At 41.3% G+C, this 18,106-nt stretch overlaps 1 protein-coding gene across 1 annotated transcript in view; it reads left to right on the top strand.

Annotated features, from left to right (window-relative positions):
• HEG1 (heart development protein with EGF like domains 1) overlaps positions 1–18,106 on the top strand; it is a 61,607-nt gene that overhangs the window by 22,056 nt on the left and 21,445 nt on the right. The window contains exons 2-10 of the mRNA XM_083488407.1: positions 1,003–1,338; positions 1,885–2,211; positions 4,791–5,114; positions 5,632–5,955; positions 7,911–8,237; positions 10,651–10,992; positions 13,074–13,415; positions 14,307–14,639; positions 16,259–17,662. Coding sequence (XP_083344533.1) covers positions 1,003–1,338; positions 1,885–2,211; positions 4,791–5,114; positions 5,632–5,955; positions 7,911–8,237; positions 10,651–10,992; positions 13,074–13,415; positions 14,307–14,639; positions 16,259–17,662 — 4,059 coding nt within the window. The remainder of the gene's footprint in view (positions 1–1,002; positions 1,339–1,884; positions 2,212–4,790; positions 5,115–5,631; positions 5,956–7,910; positions 8,238–10,650; positions 10,993–13,073; positions 13,416–14,306; positions 14,640–16,258; positions 17,663–18,106) is intronic.

The following is an 18,106-nucleotide window of genomic DNA, read 5'->3' as shown; positions in this document are numbered from 1 at the left end:
GAATTTCTAGAGCAAACTGGTCCCGGCAAGCAGCTTGTTGTCTGGGGGCATGATTTGTTGGTGTGACACTGTCAGATATGAGCACTCTGGACACTCATGTGTGCTGGCTCTGGAATGTTGATGACAGTAACCGAACGCACAGGCTTCTCACAGATGAAGGGAACCTACAGGACAGAGTTTGCCAGACCACTGTTGTTATGAGAATAGACTTGGCTTTGCCTTGTATGGCCCAAGAAGAGATTCTGAATCCAGGAATACATTATCTGAAAGCACATCTCCCTGTCTCTGTGTTCAAGCTGAAACATCTTTACATATGGATAACTTGTGGGTTTCCCAAAGGCATCTGCCTGGCTACTGTGAGAACAGGATGTTGGACCATATGGGCCATTGGCTGGATCCAGCAAAGCTATTCTTATGCTCTTATGTTCTTAACTTGCAAGGATCGTGGGCTTCACTAAAGCATGATCACCGCTGGTAATGATCACCAACTGTTTGCAGCCAACCCATGGTCTCTTGGAAAGATGTTAAAAATAATTAGGAGGATAAATTAGGTCAACAGGGTGTAATTACAAAGCTGGGATACATTCCAAAGTGTAGTAATTCATGCAGCTATGACTGCCAGGGGCAGGGGATATGAAAACAAAGGATTCTGTGGTGGTGTAGTGTCTGTTGCTAGAGAACTATTGGCTCTGGGATGATATGAAAAAATTAATGCCCAGAATTTTTTGCTGCTGCATTGCTATTGGTAATCTGAAATGAGAAATGAGTGGAAACCCAAGATGATTCACATGAGATGTGATGGAGGGGCATATGGGCATGCACATACATACATTCTCCCTCCCTCTCTGTTTTTGTTCACACATGCAAACACAGGTTGGGCCCAAACACACATGAACATAACAACCACCTGCCGTCCACTAATAAATTTGTGACTTGTCCAGGGTAATTAGGATCAGACCTGGTTTCGCTTCTGTTTTAATGATCTTTTTTTCTCCCCTCCAGCCATTATGAGCAGCGAAAGTTCCAACATTGAAACAAGGACTTCAAGCTCTCATGCACACAGTACAGATGCCTTCAGTGCCCATGGCAGTGTCAAAGGAAGGACACTGTGGACGATAACCGACAGTGCTTCTGTGTCTACAGCCAGAACAAGAAACTCTGCTTATATTGAAATGATCAGGTCTGGAGGTACAGCTCAGCAGTCATCTTCGGTGATGCAGGCCAGAAGAGCTGATACCTCACCAAGTTCCTTGGGTACTGCTGGATTTGAAACAGGGACTTTGAGGATACATTCTCCCAGGACACCCGTTTCTTCACTTTCAGAGGATAATCACCCAAGTGAGTTCCACCATCAAAAGTCTTTTTGTATCTGAATGGACTGACAAACCCTGAAACAACAAAGCTGAATGGGTGTGTGTAAGAATAAGGAGAAGTTGGGTGAGGCACAGATTGATTTGGAAGGCTATGGTCATTCCTTTGTTAATGATTAGATGTACAACCATAAAGGTGTTTAATGGTGTTTGTCATCATTAAATTATACATGTTTGTAGTTAGTCTTAGTTGAATTTCACTGAAAATGAAAGCAAATGGAATCTGAGACACCCCCTTTTCAAGCAAAGGTATGAATAAGATGCCACACAAAGCTGAACCTGCATACACTTATGCAAATAACGAATTTTGTATATATTCGCCTATTTTGCAAGATTTACCCTCCAGTTGCTTTTTTGTGTAATGCCCAAGTATAATATAGTTATTGCAAGTTCTGTACAGTTCTCGACACCAGATGAAATTCAAGACATCAGATGGATGGAAGCCATGGTTCCACCGCAAATACCAAATTGTTAGACCCTGATAGGGTTTAATTTTCTCATTTCATATTTACAGTTACTGGGAGCAGCCACCATATAGATAGAAGGTGGGATGCAGACAGCACAACATCCAGTTTGCATATCATCAGCATGGACAGTTCAACAACGACCAACAGAGGCACAGAAAGGACTTCACAGTTTCTTACAGACAGTGTCGCTCTGACTGATTCATCAAGAAAAGACCCAGTTTCTCAGAGGGAAGTCACCACCTTTCCTGATCGAACCCAGTTCCCATCTCATGCAACACATTCCAGAGGAAGAAGTAACACATCAAAGGTCACACAATTTCCTGAGTCTTCAGCAAGGATTCGGCTTGCCCAGTCTTACTTGCCTCCAAAGACTAGTATGTTGTTGTTTTTTCTGTTCTAAAAGTCTACTTCTTAATGAATTCCCATAGAGAAATAATAGCATTATACTGTTTTAGAACTGCTGTAGTGTAATGCCATGTGAGCTGTGAGCCAGGAAGTTGCTGCAGATTTTATCTCAGCTGAGCAAATATTGGTGGCGACAGGGAAGCCACTATTTCTCATCCTCCTTGCATCTCAGATATTGGGAGGATAATTGGCTATCTTGCAGGGTTTTTGAAAGGATTCCTGAGATAATAGATGTGAAAACTTTAAGCTCTCTAGTATGTTCCAAAATGCAGAGGATTGTTTATGATTAATTTGAGAGGGTTTTCTCCAGAAATAGTAAGGCAAGTCACCATTATGATTTGAGGACTAGATCAGGCTTCCTCAACCTCGGCCCTCCAGATGTTTGGAGACTACATTTCCCAGTATCCCTGACCACTGACCACTGGTCCTCTAGCTAGGGATCATGGGAGTTGTAGGCCAAAAACATCTGGAGGGCCGAGGTTGAGGAAGCCTGGACTAGATTCTTGGCATTCCGTTCAAAAATAACAACAGAAATATATTTTATGTGAAATCAAAACAATTGTCGTTCTATGTCATGGTAGTAGTCTGTTGATAGTGGACAGCAAGATTCCTCACTGAAATTCATAAAGCAGAGCATGATGAAGCTATCCGTTCCTTGTCATCAGCATGGATAGTATACTTTTGGTAAAGACTGAGGTTCCCAACTGGGGTTTCATGACTAGTAACCACTGGAAGACATCTTTTCCACTTATAGAAAATAGGTAGATGAAAAGGGGAAGATGGTTCCTATGTTTTTAATAGTTGTGCAAAAGAAGAAATTTTACCAGGAATTTTGGAGAGTTGGTTTAGGTTCTAGACTGGTGAATCCTGATAAGACAAAAGTGGAAAAGATGCAATGTGGGGAAAATCCTACTGCTTCCACAGTATCCCTTTTCTTTAGAATCACCTTCTTTTGTTCACTCACATTTCTTCCCATGTTTTTTCAGACTCCCACTTCCCACCCCATGAGGAGGCACAGTTTTAGCACCAGCAATCGGCAAAGCAGTATTAATGCTTTTCAGAACTTCTATGCCTTTAAATGGAACACTTCCTCTTTACCCATTTTATTGCTTCCTGTTGATCCAAGCTGGGATTTTATTTGTTCACCTCTTGAATAGCCTTTCCCAATTTATTTCTTTTATTCATTTGCTACCCAACCCTTCCTCCCAAAGGAGCCCAGGACAGCAAAACAAGAAAGCAACACAATTCAATTGCCCCACTGTCAGTTTCTCTTCCAGGTGGTGGTGGAGTTTACTACTGATCATTGACTTAGCTTGGTTTCATTGCTAAGAACAGAAAAGGGAGAGAACCAACAAGTGAGACAGGCAGTGGTATAGTGAAAAAGGGATGGGCAGAAGAAGCATTGGCTGCCTCATATTCTGCTGATGAAATCTGTGCATTCTTTGGGTTGGGACCTGGTAGGAAGAAAAGAGTGAGTGAATGGGGATACCAAGACTTGGAAGCACTGCTTCCATTTATTGGCAAAGAGGCCATCTCCTTATTTGGGACCAAGGGTATTCAGAGGGGATACTTACTTGCCAGCAAGATTATTTCGTGGGATGTCTGAGTGGCAGCTTTTGGAATAGCTGTTGGCTTTTGACTTCCTTTTGCCTACCTTTTAGCCACAATCTTATCCTGAACTTTGATGGCTGTAGCTCAGCAATCCTTGCTGCAAAAGGGCTGCAGACATAGCTCATTCAGTTAATGTAAACAGGGTCTTTGAAATACACAGTGTCTGTTGGAAGCTGACTGGGTAAATAATCATGGTTGTGTCTTATCAAATGCTGCCTTATTAAAGTCTTGTTATAATAATGCATAGCGTTATAGTGTCACTCTGAGGAGGAGCTTCCTTTGGTCAATCCCCTCCGTCAACATTGCATGCCACAGTTGTGATGTGCTTTGCAGAGCAAGTCTGAAGGTGCCTTGGCTGTGGTGCAGGTGGGCTTAGCTGGGGCATGACTTTGTGGGCCAAATTAAGACCCCGTGAACCTAATTTGGCTTGTGGGTGAGAGCCTTGCAGTTAAAGAGAAAATATACTGTACAACGATTGCTCGGAAATTTGTGCCCAAGTTAGCATCTTCCCCGTCTTTCCAAGATCTTATTCTTTGCTTTCTCAAGTCTCTTGCCCTTTCTGGTCCCGAAACGTGAGTCACACTAGAGGTTCCTTTCATAACACAATCCTATAGCTTTGCAGGGTTTACAGTATTCCACTGGGTTTAAAGTGGAGCAAGCTACTGCTTGTAGGAATTTCCTAAAATGTAGATATTTTTGAATATTTCAAAGCAGTTCTTTTATACTAGCACTTTCCCCTCAGATTTTATTATAAAGGTTTAAAACCCCAACTTTCCCCCCAAGGTTTCATCATTTCTATCAGTTGGTGCGGGGACTGGAGCACAATTAACTTGTTTTCTGTTAAATATGTGTGAATGCAGTTATGGGAAGAAATGCAATAAGATCCACCTTCAGCGCCTGCTGGTGGCACATCTAATATCTTCCTCTTCTATTTCAGCTGCAGAAGACAGTAGTCAGCCAAGGAGTAGCTCAAATACAGAGAGAAGCGTTTCCAGTTCCCACACAGATGATGTGTCTGTTTCAGGTTTAAATGACAGGGGTGGAGAGAGGACATTACGTACTTTAAGAGATGTCAGCAGTCCTCTTAATGCAACGCATATATCCCCAACCACTAGCAATGATATCTCCACCTCTTCAGGCCTCATGGGTTCCTCACATGTGCTAACTCCAGTACAGACTGGACAAATGGATTCATCACCAGAGGACAATGATTTCACTGAAGCAGCACTTCTACATTTCCAAGCTCCTTCAGAAACAACAGGTACAGGATGAAGATCTCTTTTATTACAGATTTTGGAGCACTGTTTGACTTGTCTGGTGTGAAGATGATGCCCAAACATTAGCAGTGAATATAAACATGAAGAGAAAAAGAGCAAATACCATATAGCTCAGAGACAGGAAACTCTGTGTTCCTCAAATATTGTTGGGCTCTGTCTCCCTGACCCAAAAGCACCAGAGCGCCCTCTACAGCAGCACCCACTGCAGTGCAGGCATTAAAAGTACAGAAATGAAGCATCCCTACACACACACAGTCATAGGTTCACTCCTTTTTCTACTACTCACAGGTAACCACCCTTCTGACTGACTCAACACAGGATCACACTTTCTTATCATACTCTAAGGCAACTTTCTGAACTTCATTGCTTTTGTCAGACAAAAGGGGATATGGACTTGTTTTCCATTAGAGCTGTCTGAATATAATTATGGGAAGAAATGCAATGTGATGCCCTTTTAGCGCATGCAGATGGCACATCTAATGTATTGCTCTTGTGTTTCAGCTGCAGAAAACAGTGGTCAGCCAAGGAGCAGCTCAAATACAGAGAGAAGTATTTCCAGTTCTCACACAAATAGTGCATCTGTTTCAGGTCTAACTGATAGGAGCAGAGAGAGGACATCGCGGACACTGAGAGACGTCAGCAGTTCTCTTAATGCAACACAACTATCCACAACGGCTAGCAATGAAATCTCTACCTCTTCAGGCCTCACAAATTCCTCTCACATGTTAACTCCAGTAGAGACTGGACAAATGGATTTGTCACCAGGGGACAATGATTTCACCGAAGTCACGCTTGCACATTCCCAGGCTTCTTTGGGAATGACAGGTAAAGCACGAAGATCTCTTTTATTCTAAATCTCAGTATACTGTTTCACTTCCCTGGTGTAACAATGAAACCAAAGCATTAGGATGAATAGATTTTAAAAACGAGAGCAAGAGGAGATAGGCTAAGATTAGAGAGACAAACCACTAAAGGAGGTTTGGAAATAAACTTGTCTACAAATGTGCAGACAACTGAAGGAAGTTAACAGTAGCTCTTTAATCTCAGTTTGGTTTAGAAAACAGGACAGGTTTTATGGTATGTTTGAGCCCACTCAAATCTGGATCAGATTCAGTCATTTATTATCCTGGTTTTTTACACTAAGGAAACTTTAAAATCTTTTTAAAAAACTTTAAAAAATGGAGGACTATGCAAACATGAGGTTTTAATTGTTGGTCATTATTCTTTAAGACTAGAATATCTAAATAGTATAGTACAGTGGTACCTCGGTTTAAGAAGAGTCTGGTTTAAGAACAATTTGGTTTACAAACTCCACAAAACCGGAAATAGTGTCTTGGTTTGCAAACTTTACCTCGGTCTAAAAACGGAATCCGAACAGTGGAAGGGCACCAGCATCTGGAGGCCTCATTATGGAAAGCACACCTCAGTTTAAGAACGGACTTCGGGAATGGATTAAGTTCGTAAACTGAGGTACCACTGTACTGGTATTTTAAATTAGGATTTATTTGCACTTTTGTAGGGGACATGAATCATTTGGCAATGTCCAACATCACATGACTACACTTCCACAAACACAATGAGAACAACTCCTTTTCTCCCTTGCAACCTCCTGCGTTGCTCCCCCGTCTACTCCAGACTGACTCCCAACTGTATTGAACAGATTTTAGAGCATACTGGGGCAGGGCAGGGGGATCTGTTGTATCAACAGTGACTTGTTAGTAGGTCACCGGATGTTACCCAATATGCCTTTCAGAACCTTAACATATTCTGACTGATTGATACTGGTAATAATAACAACATATTGTCAAAGATTTATTTTTCCTCCTGGAATACATATGTGAGTTTAATCAAGTTAAAGCTATATGGCGGATGGAGCTAATATACTGGAGTGTATGTAGTTATATATACTTGTGAAAATGTGTGGCCAACGGGAACACTTGTTTCTTATTAAAGGTGGATATTAGAGAGAACTGTTTCAAGTGGTACATTAGTTAAATAGTTAAATAAAAATTATGGTTCAGCTTACAGGAAATATAAAAGTATAATAAATTAGAGCAGGGGGATTCAACATGTACCCCACATATGCATTTTAACCTATAACAAGTATAAAGATAAATATATATATATTTTAATGGTCTTGGAGATTATAGCAGCTGAAAAACCAGGTACTGAAGTCAAGCAATTTCTCCAGCTATTGAGGAATGGATTAATGAAGTATTGAGGTACTTAACATGGTATATATATACTTGAAAGAAAAAAGACCGAAAAAGATGCTTTTTATTAATTTATTCTATAAAATGTATTTAATCCAAATTAATGTTTCCAATGTTACGATGGAAATAAAAACAAACCATGTACAAAAACATTAAACTTTTTTGTCATAAACAATGGGTTGTTTCCAACTAAATATTTGTGTGAGTGGAATGACTTATGCTCTCGCAGTGGAGCTTCCCATCTCCCCTCCAATGGCCTCTGAACCCTCCTAATAAGAGCAACCCATCAGAATAGATTTGGGTTTGGTGTAGGGGCACAGTGTGGGAGGAGAGGAGGGAAAGTTCTGTTGTGTGGGTGGAAACCATTCCTCTTGCACATTGATTTTTTTGAATCAACCATTAATCTAGGCATTCATTATTTTTATTGGGCTGCAGTGCGCACGCCCCACTTCATGTTTTCTATTTGATCTGCATGATTATAAGAAAACTACATAATAAAACTTGAGATACTCTTTCTATATCTGGAGGTGGCACATCTCATATTTGTTTTTTACTGTTGTGTGTTTTCTACTGAAGATCTTGATCACCAGTCAGCAAGCAGCTCAGATCCAAAGAGGAGTATTTCTAGTTCTCATACTGACAGTGTACCTGTTTCAGTTCTACCTGACAGAGGTGGAGAGAGGACAATACAAACTCTAAGCAACAACAGCATTTCTCAGAACACAACACAAAAGTCCATCGCCGGTAATACTGAAATCTCCAGCTCTTCGGCCCTCCCTAATTCTTCTTACATGTTGACTCCAGAGCAGACCAGACAGACAAATTTGTCAACAGAGGACACTGATTTTATTGAAGCAGCAGTGACACATTCCCAGTCCCCTTCAGAAGCAACAGGTAAAGAATTAAGATCTTCTGTTTTGTTACAGATTTGAGAGCACTGGTTTGCCTTGGCTGGTGTAAAACCAAATTTCCTGTGGAAAAATAGGGGATTGCTCCCGATCCTAGACAATGAGAGAAAGTTCACATAAACTTTGCGTTATAGCCCTGGGGACTCTTGTTTGTGCTTAAAGGACACCTTTGAACAATTTAGCCCTTTTATGACATCCCTTTTCCAGCCCCACCCATCACCCCCTAAGGGCTGATCTGAAGATTACACATTCCCTGGAAATCAGCATCCGTGTGGTAAGTGCCCTCTCCCTCTCAGTGGTATTGTTTATATAAGTCACCATATGAGCCAGGGCAATAATGTTGGCACTTTCCACACACTCCATGGTGGCTGCTATCGATCATGAGTGGGCTGGAGTAAAAGGAAACGTTTCCCGTTGTGGCCCCAACTCCTGTGGCGAGCTATGCTGTGGCTTGACTTGGGAATGGAAAACTTTCTAAAGGGATGTTGAGCCCCATAAGAAGTATAGCCTTTTCATCACCTGCTCTGAAAATCCTTTCTTTTCTCCATACTCCAGGGCCACTTCATAAGTTGCAGCGTTAACATTGAGTTCACTGATGAACACTTCCATGTGGTGACACTTCCATGCAAGGGACATAATACCTGGTCACATCCACACCATGCATTTAAAGCACATGGCTTTCCCCCAAGGAATCCTGGGAACTGTAATTTACAATGCACACTTAACAAACTACAGTTCCCAGGAGTCTTTGAGGGGAGCCACGTGATTTAAACGTATGATGTGAATGTGACCTATAAGTGGCTTGTCATCTGAGTGCCAGTGCTGTGCATTCATTCATAGTAACTGCTGGAGTAGATGATCTCAAAACAGTGTCAGCAATCCAAAGGGAGAGTGGCTTCCAATTGTCATTTTATTTAAGAAGCAGCACACATAGTAAATGGTTACCACAGTTAAAATATTCTAAAACAACTCAATTAGGAAGTTCCTGCTAGTGATTTCTTGAGTCTTGTAGGCTTCGTTGGGCAGGTGGCATTAGCAGATTCTGACTTTTGGAACTCTTGGAAAAGGAAGCTGCTGTAGGAACAGTGCTGTAAAAAGATAATAACTTCTCTCACCGGGTCTCTTGTTAGGCACACAGTGGCCCCAGGGGCATAGCATTCATACCCTGGAAGTGTCTTCCTAAGTCAAAGGTCTGAGTAACTCAAGACAGTATTGAAAAAGGAAATTTTTACCTAATATGTACTCTTCCATCACTCTTGTGAGAAGCAAAGATGGGCTTTTAGGATCTCTTGTGGGTTAAACCACAGAGCCTAGGACTTGCCAATCAGAAGGTCAGCGGTTCGAATCCCCGTGACGGGATGAGCTCCCGTTGCTCAGTCCCAGCTCCTGCCAACCTAACAGTTCGAAAGTATGTCATTGTGCAAGTAGATAAATAGGTACTGCTCCAGCGGGAAGGTAAACGGCGTTTCCATGCGCTGCTCTGCTTCGCCAGAAGCGGCTTAGTCATGCTGGCCACATGACCCGGAAGCTGCACACCGGCTCCCTCGGCCAATAAAGCGAGATGAGCGCCGCAACCCCAGAGTCAGTCACGACTGGACCTAATGGTCAGGGGTCCCTTTACCTTTACCTTAAGTGACACATGCAAGGCTATAGGTGGCACATACCTCTCTGCTTTTGATCTGGAACATCTCACTAGTTGTGGCCTCTGCGCTGGTTAAATTCAAATGGAAAAATCCACATTTTAGCTTTAGTAATTTAGCTTATTAGAGTTTCCACTGGTTAATTCCATTGACCTAAATGTAATATGTTGCCCAACTAAGACCATGCCAGAGATAATGAGACATAGGATAGTGACTACCTCTTATAATTGGATTGGCTAGATGAAGCCATAATGAGGTACTAGATTGGAAATTTTAAATTAGATTAGGTAAGATGAAAAGCAGGTGGCCACTATGGCACATTTTTTTTAAGAAACTATTTATTTTATATAGGGGATACATGATTTTGCCCAGCTCATGGGAAAGCTCCCAGCTCATTGTGTTTTTCTTCTCTCTTTACAGAATTTTATTATTATTATTATTAAAAATGAACACCATAGAATAAATCTAAATAAGCAAATTCTCCTGAAATGTAAAGCATTTCCATATCATTAAAAAAAATACAGAAAGTTGTATTTGGATGAGATGACAGTGACATTAGAATGATAAACTTGAAAACTGAAAATCATGATTTTTATAATAGGCTGCTATCCTAAACACACTTACAAGATAATAAGCCCCATTGGACACATTGTGACTTACTTCTGAGTAAATGTGCATACAGTTTTACAATTAATGTATGTGCATAACTTTAGTCTGAACTTGTAGACAAAGTTCTAATTCCAGTTTGTTCACTTCTAGATGTTAGGAGTAGCCAGCACACGTTCAACAACTTTGGTACAGAGGAAAGGGTCTCTCAGACTGAGAGTATGTTCTCTACTGCCACATTCATCAAAAGTGGAGATGGGACATTAGGATCTCTAACTATCAAGAGCAAATCCACAGATGCAACAGAGCTATCAACTTTTGATCTGGAAAATGTCAGCTCTGTAGATTTAACCCAGAATGTGTCAACCTCAGCCCAAGGTGGAAAGGACAGTTTCCCATCTACCCAGATGGATTTCAGTGAGTCCTCAAAAGAGCATTTATTTACATATTCCTCCAAAACATCTGCCTATTCATCTTCTGCAATAGATCTTTCAAGTGAGTTTTCCATTTTTGTTATTGCTTTGGTTAGAAATCGGCTTGAGACGTAGCCATTCATTTGTTTCCTGTCTGTCTATGTAGTTTTCTCCATAAACTTCCCCTTATTTCTTCCTTTTTAAAGTAACAGTCAGCTTTTAACTATTGTATTATACACATGAATATGAACGACTATAACTTTGCTCTTTGTGACACATCCACACTTTATATAACTGTCCTGTGCACACGTTATACCTTTAGAGCACAATCAAAACACATTCTTTCTCTCAAAGAATTCTGGGCACTGTAGTTTACACCTCACAGAGTTACCATTCCCAGCAAGCCTTAACAAACTACCACGCCCAGAATTCTTTCAGAGAGGAAATGTGATCCAAATATGCTTTAGAGGTTTAATGTGTACACAGCCAAAGTGTTTTGTATACATTTGTGGTTCCTGTGGCAAAATATATGAAAATGTCCATAACGCATGTATGTCTTTACACACACAAGCACATGCAACTGGAGCCCCTGCTATACATGGAACAAATATGCTTATCATGTAAAGCAGGGGTTACCAGTAGCCCCACTCTGCAAATTGGGCTGCTGAAATAGAGAGAACTTAAGGGAAAACTAGGACTGGATTTCTGTATGAAAGGAATGCAGTTCTGCACAACAAATTCCTGGGCATGTGTTCAGAAGAATTCTTACTTTGCATTCTTACCCTTGCCTCAGCCCCAGCCCACTGCACTGCTATTTCGCATGTTGTGGACTTCAAGTTCCAGGGGGGAAACATACTACAAAATAGTACACCTGAAGTCTGCTCATACCTGATTAAAAAATGTGAGGTTGCCCTTAGGTGCAGCAATTTCTGCTGCTAAAAAGATATGCCATTTTTAAACTGGGTAACAGCTTGACTCTTTGGCAATATAGGACTCAGACCCTTAGTGTTGTGCCATCTACCCTTTAGAATTTCTTCTTGTTAAATATTAGACAGGCACTGTCTCTGTCAACTTTTCAGCACCTACTGAAGATCTTCCTCTTCCAAAAAGCCTTTTAAGGAGATATCTTTCCCAGTCTACATCTGCATTGCAATTTTTTATGATGTTTTAATTGTTTTATTACTTGCATATTTGCCAGCCTAGGCTCCTTTGGGAGGAAGGCCGAGGGATTAATAATAATAATAATAATAATAATAATAATAATAGCATCAACAATAACTATTGTGGCTTTCATGCAATTGCTTCCTTGGCACATGTCCATTCTTTGTATTCCATCTTTCAAAACTCTATTATTATGATCTATGAAATTACACACAATGTAAAATTCAGCTCACCAGCATTTCTGATTGTATAGCAACACTGTTAAGCATATCAAATAGCCGCTGACTTCAAATGCCCGCTGTCCAGTTTCTGCACCATTTTTTCATTAAAAACATTCTGTGCTAGTCTGCATTCCACTTCAACCTTATGAAAATACTTCAACTCCACGGAACAATAAAAATTAGTGTGATGTAGTCATCTGATTTTCCATTTCTAGACCCAACATGTACTGGGGGCCACCCAGCCAAATACATTCTCAAGTCTCATTAAAGTCAAAATAATTTTTGCCTATATCAAAAGGATATAAGACGTGAGCACTTAAGCCTAACTAACAACATCTTTCTTTGAATTGTAATCATGCTGTGTGGCATTAGTTGAAAACCTTTGAGGATCAGCTGTATTATTATGACTTTTAAGTATTCAGACTTAAAAGAATCGAAAGAAGTGGTACTTTTGACAGGAAGTACGAACACCTAAAGAAATTCAAAGAAGGGATGCATATGAAATTTGTATTTTCCTCTTTCCCAACTACCGTATTTTTCTGTGTATAAGATTATGGTTTTTGCTATTAAAAATTAGTCAAAAATTGGGGGTTGTCTCATACATGGATGGTGAATGCACAGGGGTTCAGGCTCTGGCTCTGGCGTGGGCAGCCAGCTTCCCTCAAAAAATCTCAAAGTTGTTCTGTTTGATGTTTCAAATATTGATTTCTTAATTCTGGGTTCAAAAAAATAGGGGTTGTCTTATACACAGAAAAATACGGTGTATTCTGTTTCGATTTAGGTACTGGAAGCAGTCTTCAGCCGGTTAAAGTGTCTGATGTGGAAAGAAGGCTTTCTGGGGCTTCTACAGACAGCATATACCTGTCAACTACATTAATGCATGGTAGAGAGAGGACCTCACGGTCTTTACCAGATAACAGCACATCTCCTGATGCAACAGACAGTACCACTTACAATACTGAAACTTCCGAGTCTTCAGATCTGACCCTGAGCTTGAATTCCGGAGGAGAAATGCATAATGTCTCACAAAGTGAAGTGCAATCCGCTGGATCTTCTACTGAGCACCTGCTTCAGCATTCCTCTGAAGTTCCAACGTCCCCATCTTCACCAAAGGATCCGTCAAGTGAGTTTTCTTTAGGAAAAAGAGTGAAGGAAGAATTGACTGTACTCACCATAGTTTGCATTATGTATGTCTATACGCAGGGATGCGGGTGGCGCTGTGGGTTAAACCACAGAGCCTAGGACCTGCTGATCAGAAGGTTGGCGGTTCGAATCCCCGCGACGGGGTGAACTCCCATTGCTCGGTCCCTGCTTCTGCCAACCTAGCAGTTCGAAAGCACGTCAAAGTGCAAGTAGATAAATAGGTACCGCTCCGGCGGGAAGGTAAACGGCGTTTCCGTGTGCTGCTCTGGTTCACCAGAAGTGGCTTAGTCATGCTGGCCACATGACCCGGAAGCTGTCTGCGGACAAACGCTGGCTCCCTCAGCCTATAGAGCGAGATGAGCGCCGCAACCTCAGAGTCGGTCACGACTGGACCTAATGGTCAGGGGTCCTTTTACCTTTACTATGTCTATACGTGCTGTAAACACCTAGAATTATAAAGAGCTTTATTTTCATGTATATATTATGTATACATAGGTAGATGTGTGTGTGTGTATCTTTATGCATACACACTTACAAATTATCAAGTCTCTCATGATAAGCATTTCTGTTATGAACTATATAATTTGTTCAGAGCATGACATTTGAGTTTGGAGTTTTGTGCAGCAAAAGGGGATCTGGAGTACAGTATGAACCAATGAAATGTCACTGTTTACAGTATTCCACTGGCAGATATGTAGGCATCACCTTAAACCACATGCCTTCAAAATGGGGCAGGATGTAATTCACTTTATCAAAGTCTAGTAACTACACATTATGAATAATGTGACATTATAAATAATACAGGTTTTGATAGCAAAGTTATATGCTGTAAGTGCAATTTTAAAATTTCATTTTCAAATTCCTCTTTCAGTTCTTGGAAGTAGTCATCATTCAATGAGTGACGCAAGCATTTCACACTCTTACACTGAAAGCACTTACCATTCAGCAACTTTCAGCAAAGGAGACGCACAAACTCTACAATCCATAGTTAACAATACGTTTGCTGAAGCGACTGAAAGAACGTTTTCATATATAGAAGAGTCCAACAGCTCAGAACTAAATCCTTCCTCGTCAGAAGCATACTCTAGAAGGACAGACTTCTCAGTAAAAGGTTTTGATACTTCTGGGTCTTCAACTGAGTCTTTCCAAAACTTCAGCTCATCCAGGATACCAACTTACTCTTCCTTCCAAAGTGAACCTTCAGGTTGGTTTTTATTTTGTACCCTGCTTTACCTGCCAGCACTTTTCAATACACAATTATCACCCTAATTGCATATTCTTCAAGTGCATGTAAGCTTTACACGACAAGGCAACAAGTTTCATTGAACTATTAGTTCTTGTTGGTGAAACTGAATGAAGATGAATCTGTAAAAGGTATTGCTTTTGTGTATGTCTTTTTATTCTTGGGACCAACAATTACTGGATGTCCACAGTGATCCACAAGTAACACTAAGCCAAGCTTAGTGCAAACAAACAAGTGTGCAGGTTCCCAGTCCAACTGCTGCTGCGAACAAAGCCATGGTTTGATTTCTCGATATGTCCAAACCTGGGAACATGGTTATACAGTGGTACCTTGGGTTAAGTACTTAATTCGTTCCGGAGGTCCGTTCTTAAACCTGAAACTGTTCTTAACCTGAAGCACCACTTTAGCTAATGGGGCCTCCTGCTGCTGCCGTGCCGCCGGAGCATGATTTCTGTTCTCATCCTGAAGCAAAGTTCTTAACCTGAAGCACTATTTCTGGGTTAGCGGAGTCTGTAACCTGAAGCGTATGTAACCCTAGGTACCACTGTATCTCACTCTGCTCAAGCCATGAGCTGAAACCAAGGTTTGTTCTGAAAGTGGGCCTGCCAGGGTGACCTCAGAGAACAGACAGATTTGTGAGTTCATCAGGTCCCCAGCTGGGAGCATTCTGGACTAGAAGAGCTGAAAGAATTCTCTGGAATTTATTTCCCAGAAAAGCTTGCCAATCTTAGAGCCATAGCTCAAGCATTGTAAAACATTTCTCCAAATCTTAAGGAGGTTAGGATGAAGTAATTGTTTATATTAGTTAGGAGATTTAAGGAAAAAAAGTTTGGATTTAATACTGTGAATTGTACTTAAGGAATTTGTTTTGAGTTATTGATTATTGTCATAAGCTATCCTTGGCACTTTTTAAAAAGTATGTAAGAGAAAAGCGAAATGAAGCAATAAATGTAAAGGGTTAGGGTTAGTTTTGGACTGAAATCCTGTGGACACTTCCTTGAGTGTAACCTCTAGTGGGGTTTACCTCTGAATAAGCATGTATAGCATTGCCGTCTTAACACCTAATCCTATGCATGTCCAGTCATAAGTAAATCCCATTTGGTTTAATGATAATTACTCACCATCTCTTATCGGCTGGCAACATAAAATGACGTATTTACAACTCATTTTATGCAGAAGCTCAGTCCAATATTGTGAGTTACTTCAATAGTCACTTTTTCTCAGTAAGAACAAGAAGATATTGGCAAGAAGAGTATATAGCCTATTGCTGTCTTAGTTAATTGTTGTTAATATTCCTTCCTACCATGATTATTGTCTAGGATTTTTTCTCTCTGTGTACAGTTGTAACGTAAGCCATCAGACCTCCCATGCCCATGAATTCATATAAAATGATAACAGAAGTTACCAATAATTGCCACCTTGAGGCTTTTTTTTTAAAAAATGAAACTTTTATGGATTTTTTGTTTGTTTTAATTTTATTACATATGGAATCTGAAACTATTACTGCTATTGGGGCCCCCAATCTGTATCAGTAGAAATTTCATGCTAAGAATTAATAATAATTTTTGCTTGTATTTTAGACACTGGAACAGACTACCAGCCAATGAGTAGCACTGACACTGGAAAAATAATCTCTGTTTCTCATACTGACAGCACGTACATTTCAACCACTTTCACAAGGGGCGGAGAAAGGACGTTACTGTCTATTCCAAAAAGCAGCACATCAGCTGACTCATCAGAAAGTTCCACTTTTTATGCAGAAATTTCCAGCCCTTCAGAGTCAGCACGGTCTTCATTTTCTGTGACCCAGATCAGAGGAAGCAACATGTCCTCCGGCAACATGGGTTTCTCCACACCGTCAACAGAACCGTTGTCTGTACACGCCCTGAAAACACCAGCCTACTCTTCCACAGTCAGTGAGCTGCATGCAACTCAGTTATATTCGAAATCCGAACTGACACCTGCTGGCGGCTTATCATTCACACCTTCCTCTTCAGTGTCACTGAAACAGGATTCACTTCCACCCACTCAGCTGCCAACTCTGTTTTCGACCTCAGAATCCCCTCTTCCATTGTCTTCCTCTGCTTTCCCAACCCTGCTTTCACCTTCCCCTCAAACACTTTTGCCAACTTTTTCACGCAGGCAGTCGCCAACAGCACTGCCCACGCTGCCCCCATCCTCATCTTTATTGCCTCCTCTTTCCTCAACACCGTCGTTGCTGCAGCCTAGTGAGCCTTTGGAAGGCAGTGTTTCTATGACTGCATCTGAAGGGACAACTGGAACAGACCCACCCACAGCTGGAAGCTCCAACAGGCCATTCAGCAACCAGACTGGGACATACCCACTGAAGGACAGCACTGATCTGGGGACAACAGGATCTTCTCTTATTCTGACCCAAACTACTGAACAGCTCACAGACCACTTGTCACCTATGACAGTATCCCTAGATGAAACCAAGGGCTCGGAGGGGCAAAATGTTTCCCTCCCAGGGACCAGGGTTGGAAAAATGCCTCCTGTTCCGACTACGTCTCCCACATACAGGGCCCAGAGTACCACAGTTTCAGAGACAGCCAAAGCAACAACTGCTTCGTTACCATATACAACCACTCTGGAGGATGTCTTCAGTTTGGTGGGGGTAACCACAGGAAAGAACCTTGTAAATATAGCACACACAACGTTAGGATTACCTACGTTGGCATCAAGCGTGGATTATGTGGTCACTACAAAGCCTCAGAAAGTACGTCCTCCCCTTCCCACCAAGACGCCATTTTATGCCACTGGAACTCCCACAAAAGGGATGGAAACGAGCACTACCACTGCTTCTAAAACCACTGATTCCAAAGCCACTACTGCCCACCCTCCCAAAATGTTTCCTTCCAGCAAAACCACTGCAGGGACCGTTTCTGCTTCACCGGTTCCCACCAAAGCCACTACATTTGCACGGGTAGGAAGTCCAAGGACATTTCCAGCTTCCCGTGGAAAAGGTAAGCCTTCTCTGAGAAATGATGGAAATGGGTATAACACGAAAAATGGATTTAATGGTGCTGTATCATTGCACCTTTGGATGGGAATTCATTTGGTAGATTTGTCTTTTTTTAAAAAAAAAGTGGTTATGCATTTCTACAAAAAACAGAAACCATCTACTCCAGAGCTCAGAATCAAAAATTATTTGGAGATGGGGGGGGTGTAAGTTTTTTAAAAACACACACACACACACACACACACACACACACATAAAGCATCTATAGGGGATGAAACTGAAAGGGGACACAGTAACACCTGTCTCAAAACAACCCAGCAATGTCCACACAATGTTGAATGTTTGTTGAGGTGGGGGAAGGATCATCTAGAATAATAAAATGGAATCTGCAGGAAAAAAGGGCATGGCTATCCCATCTCTCTAGAACCCTGGAGCTCTCTACAATGCA

Source organism: Podarcis liolepis (genome assembly GCF_965112155.1).
Source record: "Podarcis liolepis genome assembly, chromosome: 1".
Lineage (NCBI taxonomy): Eukaryota > Metazoa > Chordata > Lepidosauria > Squamata > Lacertidae > Podarcis > Podarcis liolepis.
The sequence above is the reverse complement of the archived record's forward strand: the minus strand, read 5'-3'. Positions and strand labels throughout refer to the sequence as shown.